General features: G+C 37.3%; 1 protein-coding gene across 29 annotated transcripts in view; it reads right to left on the bottom strand.

Annotated features, from left to right (window-relative positions):
• PTPRD (protein tyrosine phosphatase receptor type D) overlaps positions 1–18,187 on the bottom strand; it is a 2,247,062-nt gene that overhangs the window by 110,593 nt on the left and 2,118,282 nt on the right. For 16 of the 29 annotated variants that reach the window (XM_053572732.1, XM_053572883.1, XM_053572736.1 and 13 more), the window contains 3 exons: positions 14,086–14,198; positions 2,189–2,230; positions 1,586–1,683 (listed from right to left, as the gene is read on the bottom strand). In XM_053572732.1, the coding sequence (XP_053428707.1) occupies positions 1,586–1,683; positions 2,189–2,230; positions 14,086–14,198 (253 nt within the window). The remainder of the gene's footprint in view (positions 1–1,585; positions 1,684–2,188; positions 2,231–14,085; positions 14,199–18,187) is intronic. The other 13 variants (XM_053572892.1, XM_053572767.1, XM_053572795.1 and 10 more) reach the window with 1 other exon arrangement.

Genomic DNA, 18,187 nt, shown 5'->3' with positions numbered 1-18,187 from the left:
TCTCTAAAAATAGCTGGACATTTTGCTGGGCACCTGTAATCCCGGCTGCTCAGAAGGCTGAGGCAAGAGAATCACTTGAGTCCAAGAGTCTGAGGTTGCTGCGACCTGTGATACCACGGCACTCTACCCAAGGTAATAAAATAAGACTTTCTTAAAAAAACATACGAAGATTTAAGGAGGCCATGCAGATACTCAAGAGTGTCACAGGTTCTGTTGGTCCACATTCTTTTACATGAGGGTTCTTAATAATTTTTGTCACCTCTCTAGTCACTGGAAGTTGGGGCTCCTCTAAGAGGTAATTACTGAATATCATGTGATAGGGCAGAATGGTGGAGCTGGTAGGGACTGAGAGGCCATGTAATGTACATGCCCCAATTAAGGCTGATAAAATAGATACTAAGTGAGATAACAAGGACCTGTTGAAAGATTCTCTTTCAGTAAATCAGTAGAAAATCTTTATGGTTAAATTAGGGCTGTTCAGGTACCACACAGCCTTTTGTCATTTGGTACAACTATGCAATTTTACTTGTTATTTTAATCTTAAGTTAAACTTGGCCTAAAAGAATAATTATGGTCCAGCTATCAATAATTCATGAATTGGCTCCACTATGGGCCCTTGTTGCTAAATACTGGAAATATCCAGTTTTACAATCCTTTACTTGATAAAGGGCCAATATTCAAATATACCCCGGGCAACACATACACACATACGCACACACAAGCTTTCCATTCACCATCAAGAATTCACAAAGAATATTTAAGGATTCTGGAATTTTAAGATAGCATTCAGTTCACCATTCCATTAAAAATAAGCAAATTTTTAGAACTACCTTTTTAATCTTACCATTAGCTTTAACATTAAAGACTATACATTTAAACATTAGACTAAATGGTAAAATCACACGTGTATTCAATAATTATAATTTTCAGGGCCTAAAATATAAAACTAAGAGTATTGAGGAATCTATTTCATCTCTGTCATTTCTCTTTTCCAGTGAGGATTGTCAACATGAATCCATGTACTCGGCACCTATTTGGTATACTAGGAAATCTATCAGTTTAGTATGTTATTTAAATTCTTAAAACAAGAAAAGACAAACACTAAATGACCTCGCTAATATAGTATGAATGTAGAATCTAAACAGTCGAACTTGTTGGAGTAGACAGGACAATAGTATCTACCAGAGGGAGCACAGGGAAAGGGAAGAGATAATCAAAATTTTAGCTAGCAAAAAGGAATAAGCTGTAGTGATCTATTGCACAAAATGGTGACTATAAATAATAATGCATAGTATAGAATTATAAGCAATTATTTATCAATGAAAAGTAAAATTTCAAAAAGCAAAAAGTATATAACCTTAGTAAGTAACACTGAACAAATCTAAAACTAACACCTTTGTAAAGGACGATTACTATGTTAATTGTATAGATACTTCTAAGTAGGGTCTTAATTATAAATTTTTACATTAGATTCTGAGTTATGCTTAAAAGGAAAAGCAGATAAAGTTAATTTTCAAGAATATGGTCAAAAAGATGGCGGCGGCAACTCTTGAAACTACTTTTAAGTATAAACACAGTGAATTACCTCGTATTCCTGGGAAAACTTCAAGTTGTCATTTGCTTTCAACCTTTCAATGTGATCAGCAAGTTCCAAGATAGGTATTGGAGGATGGCTAGCCATACCTAATGAAAAAGACAGAAGAGACACATTTAAAAATACATGAAAATGATATCAATTATTCCCCAATACAGAGAATGCTATAGTTAGAAATGGCCTGAAATTATGTGAGTAGTAAAGATGTCTTAGGTGAGGAAGCAGGCAAATAGTTTGGTTACTCAAAGCAGGACATGCTCTGGAAGGATGGATTTTGTAGCCAAATGAAAAGTCACCAAGCATAATCTCCAAACTAACACTCCTAGTGTAAAAGAAAGCGTTATTGTGCTATGAATCAATGGGTTAGCTAGCGGAGAAAACTGCCAGTCAGGCTTGATGTCAACTTCTGCTTTGAGTAATGACTCTTATGTCATTTCAAACTCCTTCTCCTGCACTGTGTGAAATGGAAATTGTGTGGAATTAAATGGTGACGAGTGAACTAAGAAAACAGACACTGAGAAAGGCCTAAAAGGGAAAGAGTAGTAGCTTGATAGGAAACATAAAATGACTTATGCATAAGCAAGGAAAACTAACTTGAAGAATGAAGGTTACCAGGGTAACCGGAATCATCTGAACCTGCAAAGGAAATGATGGTGTAAATAAAATAAAATAGAACGGATTTGTAAAAAAAAAAAAAAATGATATGGATAGCCTGATATCCTTAAAAAAAAAAAAAAAACACTAATAGAAATGCTGTGAGCTTTTGCAGGACTTACTCTAGTGTGACTTGATTAAGATAGAGTTACTACTTCACACACCTGTAGGTGACGGACGTTCACATGCAAACACAGACACAAAGGATGACATGCACTATAGCTCATTGACGATAATCACTGACCACACGATCAGATACCACACTGAGCTTCCAACATGTTTCCACTAGTAGCAGATTGTAGAGGCTGGGGTTGCAGCCTTCCCCTGGATATTTATAGACGGCCACACTAACAACTTCGTGGTGTTCTGCCCCAGGTCCCCCGTTATTCAACCCCCAGCAAACCTACAATCTACTTCAGGTGTAAACATCTTTGTCCACTCGTGGGAAATGAATCCAGGAAAGTGAGAAAATGGTGAAAAGGTAAGGAAGGAAAGAAGGCGGAAAAAGGAGGAAAGCAGAGACAGGGATTGACACATCTTAGTTCAGTTGGCCAGCGGGATATATATTAATTTCATTGATTCTGTTAAAAAATACTCCACTATTAATTTTGGTGATCCCTGTATTTTTCTGACATTTTCTCACTTTTCACATAAGGTGCATTTTATTTCTTTCTAATGAATTTTGCAAAAGTATCATGGGAGAGCATGGCTGACTCGGATCTTACAGGCACAAATTCCAGCTGGCCAGAAAGACCTGAACTCGTGTGTCCCCAGGGAAGCAGAAAAAGGAGGGAGGAGCTCAAACTGGAAGCCCTGTTGACATTCTGTTATCATTGTGACTCTCTGGAGGGAGTCACACTGTGGAATGAGGACCATTAAGTCAACATGTGTTTACTTTATGAACATTTTAGAAATTGTACCATTATTAAAAGTCACCCGGTAAGTTCCTTTATCTCAAATGCCAAATTGTTGATGGTTCTGGTAAGTTGAGTAAAAAGGGGCTTTGGTTTCTGAAGACTCACTTGGGCACCATGCTGTGAATCGTCGTGGTCTAGTATCACAGCTATGCAGGTGAGCTTCTAGTCAGCTAACATCTTAGTGGATATCCAGTAAAAATTACTGCTTGGAAGTAAAAACTCTTCATTGGTGATATAATGATGGCTTTGGACCAAAATCTTGGGCCACTTTCTGAAACTTTTCTGTGTGGATGGTAGAATTGAACTAATTGACCTTCTCTGGAAGGAGTGGGTGGGCGACAATGGTTTGATAACTGAGTGATCTCATCCAGATGAGGCAACCCCGGTGAAAAGAATGGAAATGCAAGGCACAGGAGACATTAGGCTTGTCAGGAGATGGAAGTGGACTGACACGGACATCGTTACAGTGCTTTAACAGAGAAAATAATACAGACAAAGATGTTTAGACCTTTTCGAGCGAATCGTGGGAGAGAGTTATTATCATATATGGACTGAGTGGTGGTTTGGCTAGAGAGGGAGGACACAGAGCCAATCAGGGAGGCGTAGGGGACTGAATTACTGCTCAAAGCTGCAAAAAGTAAAGCCAGTGGGAAATGGGACAAATATTAGTATAACAGCAGTAGAAGACCATAATAATCAACCAAAGATGCGATCAACATATTCACTCTGGCATGCACTGGCACGTGGTCTGCAAGTATTACTTTGGAAGCAATCCTGTGCTGACTCATGATGTTCTAAATCAGAATACATATATACATGTATACCTATCACAGGCACCATATCATAGCACTGAACAAACACTATTTAAGACTTATCTGTATCATATTGAACCAAACTTCAAAGATAAGTAAAAAATGGCAGAATGGATGTTTCCAGAAAAATAAAAGGGGGGGGAGAACTAGTGGGAACTCAGTGGTAGAGGACAAGGGGTCCCAGCCTAGAATACTGGGCATGAGTCCAACTTTTCATTCTGCCACCTACTAATAGGGACATATCACTGCTTGTCAACCATCTCAATTTCTTTAATCACAAAAAAAGAATGTGGAATTAGATAAATTATGGAGTCACTCCTTTCTTTATAACTCTCATTTCTACCATATTGATAGGATATCTGAACAGATAAGAAACGTTCTCTTGACACAACTCATACCTAAGGGTTCTAAAAGTTTGTACCTTTTGACGGGGGCATGGGGAGCACTCTTTAAAAACTAAAAACTATTACGGAATTTAATTGTCCACAGTTTGAATGATTTAAGTTCAGTGATATTTTCTTTAGCCAAAAGTATATATACTCTAATGTCATATACATATTTGAAAAGACTGTATGCCAACATAAAAATTATGCTGAAGAATAAATCTGGGATAACATTCCTCTACGATGAAATACTTTTGCTCATATCAGTAAATAATCAGCAAGGATCTACTTCAAAATATTGTTACATAATTCCCCAGAAAGTTCTCCATTGCCCAGCGTTGAAAAATTTTATATGATGTAATCAAGTATGTTAGATTATGAATGAAAAGTAGACACTAAGAAAATGATGAAGTTGACCTCATTGTAATACCTTTTCAATCTTTTATCTGGAACCCTGGCCATTGCTCAGAGTTCTACAGACCAAAGTCTTTATTAGATCATTGTCTTTATCTTTGAATCATTTAAGATGCTTTAAAATTATTATTATTTTTTTTTTTGCAGGCTATACACTAGTCCCAGTAATTCAGAATCTTTGGTGTGGGAGCCAATGTTGACATCTTTAACCTTCCCTAGAGCAATGGCTCTCAGCCTTATGGGAATCCATGATGGGGGTCCTATAACTTCATTTATTACTTATTTCTTTTCCATTTAAAAATTATATGAGGATTTATGAGAATGAGATGAGCTTTCTCTTGGTGGTATCTTGGAAACTCCTCTGATTTCTTATTAGCAAGCGTCAGTACCTTAGCAATTTTTTTTTTTTTTTTTTCAGTTTTTGGCCAGGGCTGGGTTTGAACCCACCACCTCTGGCATATGGGGCTGGCGCCCTACTCCTTGAACTTGTAGCACAACTAACAATTGGTAAGAACTTGCCAGTGTTATGACTTCATCCCTTCCAAGCTACAAATGTACAAATAAATGCAATTTAAAGGCACATGTTAACTCTGAGCAGAGCTTTCATTCTGAAGCTATGATCTCCACAATATATCGTGTCATGAAAAATGGAAGATTCAGTCACTGAAATTTTCCTTGGGCTGCTGGAGAAAGAATATGATCGCTCTTTAAAAGAGGGTACATATTTGTGATAGTAATGCTATGGTGGCTTCCTAAAAGAAGAAGTAAAACTTTAAGATCATGGCAGCTTCAGCTGAGAGGTACCTCAGAGATGACTTTTGTCTGGCATTTTCATTTTACACAAGAGGACTCTAAAATTTCAGAAAAGTTCAGTGATTTGCGTTATGTTAGCCCAGATAGTAAACCACAAAATCTTCCCATGTAATCTGCTCCCAGACCTTGTCACTTCTCATTATACCATACTGTCTCTCAAATCATCTCACCCCCCTGGAAGAGTGGGGATATGTATATGAAACTAGGCCTGTAAGAATGTTTGAGCTATCTCTATAGCAACCCAGAGATCATAAACCCTCCCCAATTTGAGAAAACGTGTCAATGTAACTAGTTTACTTAGAGCATCTGTTTAGAAGGCGGGGAAAAGGTAAAGTGTGCCCATAAACACATCTGTATTTTCCAGTTACTTCTTGCCAAGACATAAATTTCCACGAAAACTTGAACTATAGGTAAGCTGTTAAAAACTGCAGTGCTATTTGCCAGAATATTTAAAAAAAAAACATTTTTGCTTTTATAATAAATATGCTTCTATATTTTACTACTGTATGCGCCACACGACTTTACTGTCCATAGTGGTACTCAATCTGTGGGTCGCGACCCACAGGAACTGTATTAAAGGGTCACGGCATTAGGAAGGTTGAGAACCAACTGCCATGGAAAAATGTTTATCAACCACTTTATTTTCAGATTTTTTAAAAGTGCAATAGGCACTTTATAAATGATTCACTAAGCAGAGTTTTCGAGATTGCTAACAATGGTAGTACATCTTTCTGATGTTTTTTCTGTCACTATGTATGTGTTTGTAATGACGCAGTAATGCTCCCTTCATGATTTTTCTTTCCAGCAAATTTTGATAAAGGCTAAAGAATAGTTTGTGGTCATGGACCAAGGAGAAGTTACTTTGTTCATCAAATCAACAGCCATAGCCTTGTCAAAAAGTGTACTTTACCCAGCTAACAGTAATAGAGAAAAACATAGTTCATTAAATATTTGTCATACTTTTATCATAATTCATGCATTATTTATAATTCTCTGAATGAAATACAAATACTCTGCTCTGTTTATAATTTGTTTCACAAACTAATGATAAATTAAAGATAAAGAGAACATTGATTTGTAAAGCATAATTGCTTCTTGGTAAAACAATAATGACAATTTGACTTAATCCAGAACTCAGGTCCTGATTAAGTAAAAGATTCTCCAAGAGAATAGCATAATTGAAATTCATTTTTATGTAGAATTTCTCAAAAGACAGGAATATGAACCAATCATGTTCCTTTACATGGGAGATTTGGCATTTAGATATAGTGACTCGGGGTTTTTTTGGTTTTGTTTCTTTTTCAGACAGAGTTTCACTCAGTCTCTCAGGGGTTGAGTGCTCTGTCATCATAACTCACAGCAACCTCAAACTCTTGGGCTCAAGAAATTCTCTTGTCTCATCTTCCTGAGTAGCTGGGACTATAGGCTTTCGCCACAACCCGCAGCTACTTTTTCTATTTCAGGCTGGTCTCTGTGGGAAAAGAATTCAAGAGTGGAGCCATTTTAGAAAATAGTGTCAGAAATCAGCAATCTCTTCCTCAGATTCTTGGAGTGCCTTGAGGCCAAAGTTCCTGGAAATACCCTATCCATATTCTGGCTGGTACTAAGGAAACTCCTATAATCCTGGCCCTAAGTCTGTGCCCCATAATCCTAAACTGCACTAGGGAAGAGCCCTAGGTGGAACTCCGGTCTTACTCTGCATTCCAGCTATGCTGATAAGTCTAATAAAAGCTTTCTGCAACCACGTGGGAGCTGGTACATGGGCAGTCTCCATTCTCTTTTGCCCCTCTTTTAAAGTCTTTTCTTGTCCCTGGACTGGCCTGCTCTCTTTTCTTGCAGACCCTCACCCAATGCCAGAACTGTCTCAAACTCCTAAACTCAAGCAATCCACCACCTCAGCCTCCCAGAGGGCTAGGATTACAGACCTGAATCTTAGCCACTGTGCCCGGCTTAATGACTCAGGGTATTCAAAATGTAAAACACAAAGAACACATCTGGTATACTTAATGTAGATCATATGCCTAAATTCATTACAGTACAAAAATAAAATATGAAGAAGGAAGTACAGATAAGAACGGATCTTGTTAGCACTGATCCAATTAATAGCACTATAGATTGAAAGAGATACCCTCAGAGCTCTCAAAGCCCATTCAGTTGCTGTGCAGACGTTTCTGCTGCTGATATTGCTATTTCTGATACGTTAACTTTTTACGAGTTTGTTTTTGTTTTTCACAGCCCATCAATCACCTACCATCCATGTATGCTTTAGGGCAAAACACATTAAGGTCATCCATAGAATGAAAACGAGGCTTTACGTTGTACCATCTGATCATCAAGTTTTAAAGTTCTTTTTGTTAAAGGGCCAAGCACAACCACTATTGCAAGTATCTTCTTGGAGGGCGGGGGGGATGGCGTGTGAGCAGAGACAGCAGATTCTGTGAGCCTGCATATGTAGGCACAGAGGAAGGTGGTGAGCAGTGCCTTGCCGATGCATTCGTTATATCCTCTCCTATCGTACACCTTTCTTGTACTGAAACAAAGGAGTACTCTTCTAAGATGCTGAACTTGTAAATGTGCTTTGCTGGGAAAAAGTAGTAAAAGGAATACATACCAGTAAAGTATTTGGTTTTCTTATATTTCACCATCTTTTGACAATATTATATTTATCTTAGTCATTTTGTCCAATTTTAGAGGCCACAGGGCAGAGAAGTCAAACTTTTAGTAAAGGACTTTTCCAATATTTCAAAAGATATGTGACCAGCAGTCTCCATCAAAAGGTTGAATGTGCCTATCCCAGGACCCTGCTATCACATGCCCAGGTGTCTAACATGCAAGAATAGTGACAAGGGTATAAAAAGATCTGGGCTCAAGAGTGCTTATTACAGTAGTATCTGCAATAGCAAAACAGGGAAATAACTTAGCTTCCACTAACAGGGAATGGGTCTAAACATTTGGATATCTATCATCAGCTGTTAGAAAAGAAACCAATCCAGTACACTAACTTAGAGGAAGGTCTTTTTTTCTATAGTTAAATATGAAAACAGAAAATTGTGTGTATGTATAAACATATATACACACCCACATATCTGTCCAACTACCTGCTACATGTTTTATCATTTAAAGAACTATGCATACAAATAAAAAGTTCTGAAAGGATAAGCATGGAGCTATATCTGGTAGATATTTCTAGAAGGTAAAATTGGAGTAATGGTAAGAAATATTTTATTTTTATTCTAAATATATCAATTTTTTTCAAAAAGGAAAAATATGGTGTGTGACACAACTTTTGGGGGCAAGACACAATTGTAAGAGGGACTTGACGTAACAAATGCAATCAGTGTAACCTGGTTTCTTGTACCGTCAATGAATCCCCAACAATAAACAAAAAAAGAAAAGAAAAAAAGGAAAACTAAGAAGTGGTGAAATAAAGAGTACTTTTCCTTCTCTAAAACCGCCTTTGAGGTCAGGCATGGTGGCTCATGCCTATAATCCTAGCACTCTGGGAAGCCAAAGTAGAGGACTGCTTGAACTCAAAAGTTCAAGACCAGCCGAAGCAAGAGTGAGACCCTGTCTCTCTAAAAACTAGAAAAACTGGCTGAGCATAGTGGGTGAGCACCTGTAGTCCCAGCTAGCGGGGAGTCTGAGGCAGGAAGAGCGCTTGAACCCATGAGTCTGTGGTTGCAGTGAGCTGTGATGATGTCACTATTGCACGGTGCCCGGGTGACAGGTACAGGAAGAAAAAAGTGCTTTTTTTGGCCCTTTTTCCTAATTACAAAATTTCAAATATACAAAAATATTACATAACAAAATAACAAATACCTATATACACAACAATTGTTAACAAGCTTATTTTCTAAAGTTTTCCCAATAAATGTGTTACTTCTGTAAACAAAGAACAAGACACATTGGGAGGGAGAACTAAAATAACTTGGATTTTTTTTTTTTTTTTTAAGGAAAAGAATATCTTTCCTTCCACCTCAGGCTAACAGAATATACTTTTGCTTAAGATATAACACATCTAGTGTTATAGTACATGTCATCTTCATGTACTCTCAGTTACTGTTGTCCACAAAGGTGGATGAGGCTTAACAGAGACTTCTTTTGAAAGTATCTTTTATAAGTGAATACTTTCTTCCCTTCCTCCTTAGCTGTTAAAGACTTGCAAAACTGTGATTGGTAATTAATAATTCTAGCAAATTCTATGACACTTCCTCTCTTGTTTGCTCATGTTGCCGTTTCATTCCATTATCTACTTGAGGCAATTAATCTGCTCTTAGCTAAATGATAACCTTCCTATTACTTAAGTCCCCATTTAAGTTCACAAAATTATTAATGGTGCTAGCAATGCCATTTCAGCTGCCTGTTCCACATGAATTCTGACTGACCCTGTATACCCACAGTCAATGTTGTGTGGTCGCAAACCACTATTCTTTTAAGGGATTAGGTAGCTCAGGTTCTCTGAAATATAATTTGGCTACACACCACCATCTGAACCTGAATGAGGCTGGAATACACAACCATGAACAATATCTAAAGCACAGAGCCTGCCCTCCATTTTGGAAGCCTGAGTTTCTCTAACATGTTCAGACGCTCACACACAAGGGTTTAACAGAGTGAATTAATTATTATTCAAAAGTTTAAAAATATGCTAACGCTTTGATCTTCCCCACACCTCCCAACCTCGAAATATTGGTTATACCTGAAAATAGCAGGTTTCTCTGTCTTTTCTTTATGCCTTTGTTGAGCAATAGTGGACAGAATTTTGGCTCTTTCCTAACCGAAGTGTGTTCGTGGTACTGCATTTAAGGGTACAGTTCTTTGATGTACTTAAATTGTCAAACTGCTATATTTATATGAAATTTGGAATTGAGGAAAAAAGATCCAACTCTTACAAGAATACACAACTTGAAATGTAAATGAATCTTTCATTCACAAGATGATTTTTTTTTTTTAAAGAAAGTAGAATTTATAGAATCACTGAACTAAGCAATGTGCTTCTGAAAGGCCTACAAAATTTCAAATGGTAATGTTTGTTTGGCATTTTATCATTCACAGCAGCCCCATCAGAAGTGGAAATCAATTTGCTTTCATTAACAAGTTCTGTGCTAGGCATAGTAAGTCACAGCTTTCTTACTTCATTGAAAGCCTTTTTTTTTTTTTTTGAAGATGTAGATTATTAATTCACTACCTATGCATATTGTTAATAAACATTCTCAAGTGTTATAATGTTTGGAGATAAGTGATTACACATTCATAGGTGTGATGTATATAAAAGGATATTTTTAGACAGTGCCATGGGAAGAATTAAAAAATCTGAAATTTAAGTAAAGTCATAGGACTTGCTGTGCTTTTATAACTTTTGATTCTTTGTGAATAAGAGAGGAAAAAGCACAACAAGGTTACTTGTGGTTAACAATCCCCACCACCTGCTCTCTTCCTATTGGCAAGTAATTAAGGTAATTCACAGTCCCAGGCTGAAATCCATACTCTCTGAAGCAAAATGGTCACATCTCTATGAATTTCACATTAGAAGCTGAGTCTCTTTCCTTTGTTAAATGGTAGAATTTTCAGGATAGCAGGACACATAATAAAGTTTGGGAAGCAAACAGACAATTTCAACAAATCAAGCTTAAGAGTATTGCTAACCTGAGCTAAAGGGTACGGTCTACTGCTTCCTCAGTGAACAGATGTGCTAGGATCTCAGAACAATTTCTCTTTTTCTAGTGTCTCTTCCTCTACCTCTTCTATTTTTCTACATTAATTTTGCTCACTTATTACATGATCCATTTGAGCTTATAAAAACTTGATTTAAATGACACCTTCCTATATACTCGGGTTCCCATTTTAATTTTGTAAAGCCATCAGCGATATAAGTGACGTGACTGCAATTGTAACACACCTATTCTTTCCAGTGTCTTACGTAAAATTTAACAGATTCTTTCTGTACGTGGATCTAATATTCCCACATACATGTAGAATATTAAATTCTTAATAGAATCCTTGGAATTGGCCACATTAGCAAAATTACCTGCAAAAGTGAGAAGTACTTGCAGACAGAGGCCCCTTGGTTTAGACAGCAGGCATTCCTGTTCTCCTGTTTGTAGTCGCGAGCACACTGCTAATAATCCTTTCCACAGTTCCCATCCATGTTTTGTATTTAGGCTTGTAAATAGTCCGTGTTGGTGCTAGAGGAGAGGTTTAGCACTCTCACTGGCTCTCTTCTTTGGGGCCTACCTTTGCCTTTCCACCCAACCCTATGCTGTGTTTCTGCCTGTGGTGAAAGACCAAGGTTGGCTCCAACACACTAGCACTTTACATGGAAGCCAGAGCAAGTGTTGGGTGAGACAGTTAATTAGACATGAACAGGGTAGAGGGTGGATGCGGGTAGGCTATTTTGGACTGGCTTGGATTAGCCTGACCTGGGCTATTGTGGGAATATAGCTAATTGCTAACCAAGACCTTGTAGCTGGGTTGTTTTGGGGGACTGACTGATGTCCTTGTGACTTTCTAACATGAACAGATACATATGAGTTGTTATGGGAACATATTATGGGAACAGACCCTGGGAATTTCAAAGAAGCAGCTAACACCCTGCAAAGATTGTGCATAAAATCCAAGAATAGCATGCCCATACTACCTGCAGCATCTAGGAGAAGGCCTAGCCTACTATCCAGGTCATTAAAATAAACATTTCCACTCTTATTGAAACTCTACTTGCTCTTGTTCTCTTTAATTATTTCAGCAACTAACTCCAGCTGTTGCTGTGGTCCCCACACAGATGTTGGGGCAGCAGCCAGGTACTGAGAAACCAAACCATCTTCTCTTTGTCCACACTGTGCTACTCTTGCAAAGGCTGATGAGGCAGTACAGGTAAGGAATCATATAACAGATCATTTCTTTGGCTTCTAGATTCTCTCTACGTTAAGTTAGCCAAGGTAAAAAGGACACCAGTTCCTGGGTCCATTATTAAGAAGTTGCCTGTAACCTGAAGTAGTCAGTATACTGTTATTTCAAAAAGTACTCATCTACAAAAATTTACTACCGCAATTTAACTTATTTTGAGTTGCCTAGTGGACCTCCAAGACTCAAACTCAATGTAATGCATCAAGGGGACTACAGTCACCCTGGAGGATGACACGAGATTGTTCTGTCATCAAGCACACATTCACAGGCTAAATTTTTTAGCCCCTCCCTTTTATAAAGCATGCAGGGTTTTGGTTACCCTGAATATTTTGAACATTTTCTTCACCTTTGTGTTCTGATGAAGGTAGACTTTTCCTTTAAAAATAAATAATTAAAAAAATGGCCTAACCTCATTGGAGTTAGAATTAAAAAAAAAACAACAACTCACATTTATGATGATTACATAGCCACATGGAAAATGTTAAACATTTCCTTCCATTGGAAAGCAGCTATGCTCAGCACTGTACCACCAACAGTGATCATTTCTTTTAATTGAAGGGATATTAGTTACTATGATATATCGATGTACATGCAAAACAGAAAATATGCAAAACATAATAAACCATGTACTATATTTTCAGTTCAAAGTAATTCACTGTGAATGTCTAGTTTAATAAATCTGTAGTGTATCATATTGTGGGTTACCATGCATATAAAACAAGAGAAACTTGCCAACAATTTGGGACACATTACTGCAACCAAATTTTAACCCCCAAAACTTTTTAGTTTAGCTTTTTACTTTGTTCATTACTATAAAGTATTAAGACAGTGCCACTCAGTTTTTTATTTTTAGCTCCCTCTACAATTCACCATTGCCATTCATTTGGCATAAACAAGCTTTAGTTGAAAGAAAGAAAAATGTATCTAGGCTTGACTTAACATCATTGTACCAAATGCCTCTCAGTAAGAATAGGAATTTTCCTCTGTTGAAGCACTTAATATTCTTTATTTTAAGAAGCAAGCATATTTTTCTTATCCTCACTTTATGTGTCTCCCTAGTAAGAAATCTGAATTGGTCAGTGAGATTTAGTATGGGTAATATTTTAAAAGATATGTGATTTTGCTGTATTTTCTTCCCTCCCTCCCATCTTTCCTTCAGATTTTCGTAAACACAAAGAAATAGGAAAATAGAGAACAAATCTATGTTTTCCCAAAGGAAGGACAGATGTACACATTTGTCCATTGATTCATTCACTCACTGTATAAGATGAGAAATGACATTCTTTCCACATTGGTGTCATTGAAAGTAATAAACCGTTAAGCTCATAAAAATGGTTAGATATTCCTATAAAGACTTCCAAAATTTGAAGGAGAATTCCATTTCTTTTTCTTCCCCATCCCACTGCAGATTTGCATAAAGAATTCATTTCCTTTCAGACTTTTGCTTGAGCAAGTCTCAGTAATATTAAAATAAAAAAGCAGGATGAAAAATGGTTCTAAGCAAAGTAAGATATTCGACTCTCAAGACACTATCTGCTGGACTGTAAGACTTGCAGCAAAGAGTTGATTACAGATAAAATGCATGTGCCTCTTACCTGGGGTTTGAAAGTTAAGGCGCCTCAGTTCCACAGGGTCTGTGGGGTGGTGTGACGGGACCTCCTTACTGTTCGGTATGCTGCTCTTTCTAGAGTCTGACTCTGCTCTCTTCCTATAGGGAGAAAACAAAAATTTAAGAGTAAACTAAAAACTGACTGAAATGTAAAAAGATAGAAAGTTGTACATGTACTTTTGTGCCTGCCCCCATTTTCAGTTTAAGGATTTTTTAACCTGGCTAGCTTTGTGACTTTGTTCAGGACTACAGTGTTTCCTCAGGTCTAAAGATGTTCTCAAGCGAAGTCTTCTTTAACTGTTGTTTAAGTGAAGACCTCCCCTTGAAGACCTCCTTCAACTCCAGATTTAATAATTCAGTGATTCTGTCTTTAGGCTTTAAGGGGGTCTTGGTGAGATATGCTTGGACCTTTGTTGACCGATTCTTTCTTACCCATCGGCTCGATTTGTGAAGAACAGGATAGGACGTCCCTGGTAGCCAATGCTCACACTTTTGTTACCATAGTGAAACTACCTGGCCTCCAGCTGAATAGCTAAATTGGCCCCTTTCAAAGTATATATAACTGGTGGCTGCAAAGTGGCACAAGATTAGATTTTTCCATAAAGCAGGTAAACATGGGTACCATAAGTACATTTCTAAGATGTCAACTTATCCTAACACCTAGAAGGAGAATTGGGACCACACAAAACCAACATCCCCTTTCTTTTATAAGTTTGAAGGAAAAAATAGTGCTGGCTGTTTATAGTGTTAAGCTGTGATTAATATTTTATTAATGAAAATTAATCATAGAAAGGTCGGAGAAAAAGTCATTTCTCCTAGTGGGTAGATCAACACTTCTGATAAACATACAAAGTGCTGTTAACAGTGCCTTCTGTTATAAATGTGATTCTTCACACAGTGCATCTTATCTGTTTTAAAAGCTACCCACTAGCTTTATTAAGTACCCTTCTTAAAGCTATCATAAAGTAATTTTAAAAAATTTCCAAGAAGAAATGTTAGATTTGTACATAAAATTCATCTATTTTTTTTTTAAACCCAAATCTTCACTAAGTGGTAATGATCTATCTTCTTCCTTTTTGAATTTGGTTTAAAACTCATTTAACCAATGGAAGCGATTTTCAAATGGTGCCTTTTCCACCAAATATAATTCTAGCAATCTCTATGTTGGAGTCATGATTCTTGCATCTCACCCCTGCTTGAAGCAAAGGCATTTTTATTTGGGGAAAAGGGTGCTGTGTTTAGAATGCTCCACTTCTGTTTGATATGACTGTGGTATATAGCTCATTAGTGTTGCTGAGGCAATGGGCACTCATTCAATGCCACCCAGGTTGTTCTATGGTTCGCCAGAAGGCTCCTGTAAATAGCCTTTCTTCCCATTTCTACTCAACTGTATAAACTAAAATTAACCAGGGGATGAAGGGAAGATTGATGCAAAGGGGAAGTGTACTTGATTTGCTCAAGTGCAAAGCCTTTGGCAAAACATTGCTAATGGAATAAATTTTCTTGGGTGAGTCCTATTAGACACCTTGCTTTCCAGCACCTTGGATTAACCTGTCTCAGGATTCCCTCTTTCTATCCTATCTAAATCATCAGGTGTAGCCTTAGGACAAAATGTACTGCCAAGCCATACCACCAGTCAGAGCTCAGCAATGATTATGAGAAGTGCCAAAGGTCCTGGCATTCCAGTCATATGGAACAGAACAGAAAATACAAAGGAAAGGAAAGGAAGAGATGGGTGCTGGTGGGAAAGATAGGAGAAGGAATAAAGAGTGGGGCTCAGAAGACCCTGGGAAAGAAGGAGATGAGGACCAGTTTCAGAGGAGACAATGTTGCTACCTTCATGCTATGGGTATTTGCCTCAGCACACTGAGATTCATTTTATTGCTGAAGATCCAAAATTCAAATAGATTAATGGAATGTCTCTAAGTGTGACATTTCAAGCCAATCAATCCTGCATGATACATATGGTTGGTCTTCTTGCTTTAAATAATTCTGGAGGCTGATCTTATGTTTTGGTCCTGGTATGTAAGTTGGTACTGATACATTTCTTGACTGATGTGGCAGTCCTGATGACTAATGCCTTCATTTTTGTCCTTTCCTAAGGCGGCTGTACTAACCAGATAGAAAGGTTCAAATCCTAACCAGATAGAAAACCAGAATTAGAAGTATCTGGGCAAGAAAACTACTTCAGTCTTGCAGGTATTATGGAGAAACCTCCTTATCTTCTTTTTCCCTGAGGCTGGGCTGAGTGACATAGAGCTGGAACAATAAAAAAGAACACTGTCTAAAGAAATGTTGCCAATTTCTTTGGTAATAGGAAAGCTGGAAATCACATCTTGTTACCAAGATATATGAGTCTCAGAAAATCCAGGGCATAGGATTAACATTAAAATCCATAATTATAATGAACTGGGAAGGGCATGCTGATATTTAATACCTAATTTCTCCTTCACTATTAGTTTACATGAAGTGACCTCCAAGACCCCAGACTCTCAAATCATAACCAGATAGAAAACTAGCTGTTTAAATTGGTTTTGTTTAGATTTGTCTGATGATTGCACCATGGATAATTCTGGCCTGTCTACATTCTTATCGCATTATTTTTAAACATTCATGTGTTAGAATAGTTGTTTTTAATGTACAAAAAAAAAAATGCCTGAGAAAGATCTGGAAGATGAAGAATTTGGTCATCATTGGTAATAATGGTAAAGAGCTTCCAAAAATTGAAGCAACTGACATAAAATATTAAAAGACATAATTACCTAAGACAGGCCCAACACGAATGTAAACAGTAACATTTTCCTGATAAGTTTTCAGAGGTCATCTTCATTTTTAATTACAAGAGTGCAATGAATAAGGACTACAAACAAAATGTAAATTTTGCCCTGTGACATTATATTTTTTTCTATTAAGATTATGAAACGTTTATAAAGTACAAGTTTTTTTCTCACAGTGAGACGTATCTGCCATTTGTAGGAGTTCCTTGGGTGAAAAGGAAATGGAAGATCACGTGACATTTCAGACCCAGCAGAAACTAATAGTATAAAAGCATGTGGTTATTAGGGATACGGGAATTGCACAATAAAAATGTTCCTCTGTGGTCTACAGAGTGTTTTATTTTCACTTCTTCAACCTGGCTTTCATCTGGGGTCAGAAGACAGCAAGAACAAAGGGAGATGGTGTGGAAGATCGTATTTATGGTCTTGGAACAAAGATATTATCTGGACATATGGGCACAGGTGTTGGAAAGAAAGATGCACTTGTTGGAAATATCCACTCTTCATATTCAAAGAAGTCACTTCCAATGTTTCACAGTTCTGATTCTGATAACATTCATAATGTAATCCAAACCCTGTCACTATTTGTGTAGGGCAATCACAAACCTTCTTAGTTTCTTCATTTATAAAATAGTGGAGGATGAGAAGCTGATGGGTAAGTTTGGCCCAGCTCTATCTTCTGTAAGATGTGGAAGTGTTATAAGGGAAGGTAGACCTCTGAGTATATTAGGGGATTCAAAGTGTTTTGTCTTTTGCCCTAAAAAAAAAAAAAAAAAAAAAAAAAAATTCCAAAAAAATTGTGTACATGTCTTCTGCTGGATTAATAGCCACTAGAGCTGTCCACATAACACAAAAAAGACACCCTCACAGAGGTTTCAGGATTCCTATTGCTGAGCATGTGGTTTGCTGACTGATGTCAAGGGATTTTAGAGAAAATAATATGGTAGCAGTTCTCAAACTTGCATGCATCAGAATCCCCTGCAAAGATCTGTTAAAATATAAGCTGCTGGACCAACCCTGATTCAGCGGTAGGTCTGAGGTGGGGCCCAAGAATTTTTATTTCTATAAAGTTTCCATGTGATGCTGATACTATCGTTGCTGGGATAGAGGCTACTCAGTGAGAACCACTGAGAACCACTCATGATATAATGTCATGAGGAAGGCAGATGATCTTTAAGATTAGTTTACTTTTAATCAAGTATATATATTTATTTATATATGCATAGGTGACTATGTGACTATGTATATACGTGAGTTAGAAAACGAGAAGGTCACACAGTACATATTCCAGTTTATCATTGCCATTATTAT

Source organism: Nycticebus coucang, chromosome 2 (assembly GCF_027406575.1).
Source record: "Nycticebus coucang isolate mNycCou1 chromosome 2, mNycCou1.pri, whole genome shotgun sequence".
Lineage (NCBI taxonomy): Eukaryota > Metazoa > Chordata > Mammalia > Primates > Lorisidae > Nycticebus > Nycticebus coucang.
This window is presented reverse-complemented; position numbering and strand designations above follow the sequence as displayed.